The 3,591-nt window shown below is 45.7% G+C and overlaps 1 protein-coding gene across 1 annotated transcript; it reads right to left on the bottom strand.

Moving 5' to 3' along the window:
- Positions 1-220: 220 nt before the first annotated feature.
- LOC119555619 (probable aconitate hydratase, mitochondrial) lies at positions 221-2,800 on the bottom strand. The gene has a single exon (XM_037867142.1). The coding sequence runs from the start codon at positions 2,695-2,697 to the stop codon at positions 346-348; it is 2,352 nt and encodes a 783-aa protein (XP_037723070.1). The 5' UTR covers positions 2,698-2,800; the 3' UTR covers positions 221-345.
- Between the last annotated feature and the right edge of the window lie 791 nt (positions 2,801-3,591).

Raw genomic sequence — 3,591 nt, 5'->3', positions numbered from 1 at the left:
GTTTGCCCCATTATAGTATCCTGCGGTTTATGTAAAGTTGAGTTATTTTTGGAATAATTGTTTAAGTGGATACTTTTTTGGCAGACATCAAAAAAGAATTATTTTAGTTTGAACAATATGTGTGTCACAGAAAAATATCCTAACTTTTAGCGGATAATTACGCGTACAAGTTGAAAAAAGGTCTTGAAAAAGAGAGATGATAGAGAAATAACAACATATATTTTAAACCCATATATGATCACTACTTTAATGTTCAAAAATGGCTCATGCTCGTATCATAAGATTAAATAACGTATAAATTTAGTTGAAATAATATTCTTATATAGTCTTCCAGGCAGGTGGAAATTATTTCTTGTCGCCACCTTTGGCAGCCAGCTCCTTCATGAGATTCAAGGCACTGCCGGCCTGGAACCACTTGATCTGCTGCTCGTTGAGGGTGTGGTTCAACTGGATTTTATCGGAGCTACCATTATTCTTGATCTCACAATCCACAGGTTTGCCTGGTGCCAGGTCCTTGAGGTTTAGTAGCGAGATCTTGCTCGATGGCTGGATTTTGTCGTAGTCCCCGGGATTGGCGAAAGTCAGGGCGAGCATTCCCTGTTTCTTGAGATTGGTCTCGTGGATCCGAGCAAATGACTTCACAATAATGGCCACACCACCCAAGTGACGTGGTTCCAGGGCGGCATGCTCCCTGGAGGATCCCTCGCCATAGTTTTCCTCACCCACAGCGCACCACTTCAGCTTGTTGGCCTTGTAATCCCGAGCTACAGCTGGAACGGCATCAAATTGTCCGGATTTCTGGTTCTTCACCTTGTTCATCTCATTATTCTCGGCATTGGTGGCCCCAATGAACATGTTATTGGATATATTATCCAAATGACCCCGATACTTCAGCCAAGGGCCAGCTGCACTTATATGATCCGTGGTGCACTTGCCCTTGATTTTGATCAGAACGAGCAGATCAATGTAGTCCTTGCCATCCCATTTTTCGAAGGGTTCCAGCATCTGCAGACGGTCCGATTTGGGATCCACATTGACCTTGACATCATCACCTTTCTCGGGGGGAGCCTGGTAGGTATCCTCGCCGGGATCGAAACCCTTGGCAGGCAGTTCCTCGGCGGTCGGGGCCTTGAGTTTGAACAGTTTGCCATCCTTACCCTCAAGTTCGTCTGTCAACGGATTGAAATCCAAACGTCCGGCGATGGATAAAGCCGTAACCATTTCCGGACTGGTAACAAAACAATGTGTGGCCGGATTGGCATCATTGCGGCCTGTGAAGTTGCGATTATACGATGTAACAATGGTGTTCTTTTCCCCCTTTTTCACATCCTTGCGATCCCATTGTCCAATGCAGGGACCACAGGCGTTTGCCAGCACGGTTCCACCAAACTTTTCCAGGACATCAATGAATCCATCCCTCGCGATGGTGGCTCGAACTTGTTCCGATCCCGGGGTAACATTGAAGGGAACGCAGGACCCCAAACCATGACTCAGGGCATCATTGGCAATGCTGACACATCGTCCCATATCCTCGTACGAGGAATTCGTGCAGGAACCAATCAAAGCCACTTTGATATCCATTGGATAGCCATTCTTCTCGGAGTTCTCACCCAGCTTGCTAATGGGATGGGCCAAATCGGGCGTGAATGGGCCATTAACCAGGGGTTCCAATGTGTCCAAATTGATCTCGATCACCTTATCGTACTTGCAGCCCTTGTCCGGTGTCAGGAGATCTTTATTCTTCAAGGCCTCTTCGGCGATTTTTTCACGTCCCGTGGCACGCAAATAGGAGACCATGCGATCGTTGAAGGGGAAAATCGATGTGGTGGCTCCGATCTCAGCGCCCATATTGGTAATGGTTGCCATGCCAGTGCAGGAAATGGACTCCACGCCAGGTCCATGGTACTCCACAATGGCACCAGTGCCTCCTTTGACGGTCAGAATCTCCGCCACCTTTAAAATGATGTCCTTGGGTGCGGTCCAGCCACTGATCTTTCCCGTGAGATGACAGCCAATCACTGTTGGGCACTTGAGTTCCCAGGGAATATTGGCCATCACATCGACGGCATCGGCACCACCGACTCCAATGCAAAGACAACCTAAACCACCGCCGTTTGGGGTATGGGAATCGGTACCGATCATCAGTAGACCGGGAAAGGCATAGTTCTCCAAAATGATTTGATGGATAATACCACTGCCGGGCTTCCAGAAGCCCAAGTTATATTTCGCACACGCCGAGGATAGGAATTCAAAAACCTCCTTGTTGAGATCCTTTGCTCTGGCCAGATCCTTTTTGCCATCTATTTGGGCCTCAATCAAGTGATCACAGTGCACCGTGGATGGAACTGCCACCTTTTTCAAGCCCGAGGAGATGAACTGGAGCAGTGTCATCTGGGCAGTGGCATCCTGTAGGGCAACGCGATCGGGACGCAATCTCAGATAGGACTTGCCTCGAACAATTTCCTGTGTATCCGGTTGATCCAAATGTGAATATAATACCTTTTCCGACAAAGTCAGCGGTCCTTTCAGCTTGGTTTTGACGCACTCTAGAGTCTCCTTCAACTTCTTATAAGGCAATGGAATACCACAGTCGAAATTCGACATCGATACTTTGTCATATCGTGGAAACTGCGCCGTGTGAAACTTTCGCATCATGGATCCGGCCAAACATATGTACCTTTGCGTTTGTTTAGACATTTTAATGTATCTTTGTAATTGGTTTCTAATTAAGTTGGTTTTAAAAAACTGTTCGTGTCGTTAGAATAAGGGAGTACTATTGTCGAGTGTTAAAAATAGACTGCTCTGATCGATATGTTTGGCAAATTTGAAGAAAGCCTTATTTATAAAAAATGTATAAGTGGATTGATGAAAATGTTGTGAAAAATACAAAAGGCAACCGTTGTCAATTTTTTAAACAATTAAATAAAACTGAAAAAGTAACCATAAAACTTTGTATTTTTGTTAAATAAAATGGATTAAAATTAACGTTCGCTTCCTTTATTTACTTATTGCTTAACTTAATTAACACTTAACCCCATTTCTGTTTGAACTTAATATACATACATAGTGATATCAAAGCACTTACAATTTAATTACTTATTCCAATAAAATGGAATCCATCTAACTGCATGCCTCGACAGGACTAATCGTAGATATTAATTAAACAGACCTCCACACCTTAGGCAGCTTTATACTCCTATTTATTGGGTTAGCTCATTGTGCCGAGCGTATTTGATGCGAGCCAACAGTTGCAGATGCAAAGTGGCATCCAAAGGGCGAGGTGAGTGGGCACGTCAACGGAATTGATGTTGCAAGTGAATCAGGGTCTTGGGATGGGGAAAGAGGAGGTTGTCGGTTGGAGGCCGGCAGGAGGAGCCATCGATGGCATAGGCCAAGTGACAGACAACTAGAGACGAGACGACGAAGACCAGCAAACTGGATGGCTGACAAACAGACGGACATCCCAGGATGCCTGGATGCCGGGATGACGGGATGCCAGGATGCGAGCTGGCTACAAAAGTGTCAACTGCAAGTGAGTGTGACGGTGGGCACTGCATCCTCCTGTGATTGTGTTTGGTTTGCTGGCAGCGT

This window comes from Drosophila subpulchrella, chromosome 3R, assembly GCF_014743375.2.
Source record: "Drosophila subpulchrella strain 33 F10 #4 breed RU33 chromosome 3R, RU_Dsub_v1.1 Primary Assembly, whole genome shotgun sequence".
In the NCBI taxonomy this organism is placed as follows: Eukaryota; Metazoa; Arthropoda; class Insecta; order Diptera; family Drosophilidae; genus Drosophila; species Drosophila subpulchrella.
Note: the sequence above shows the minus strand (reverse complement) of the source record. Positions and strands in the feature narration are given on the sequence as shown.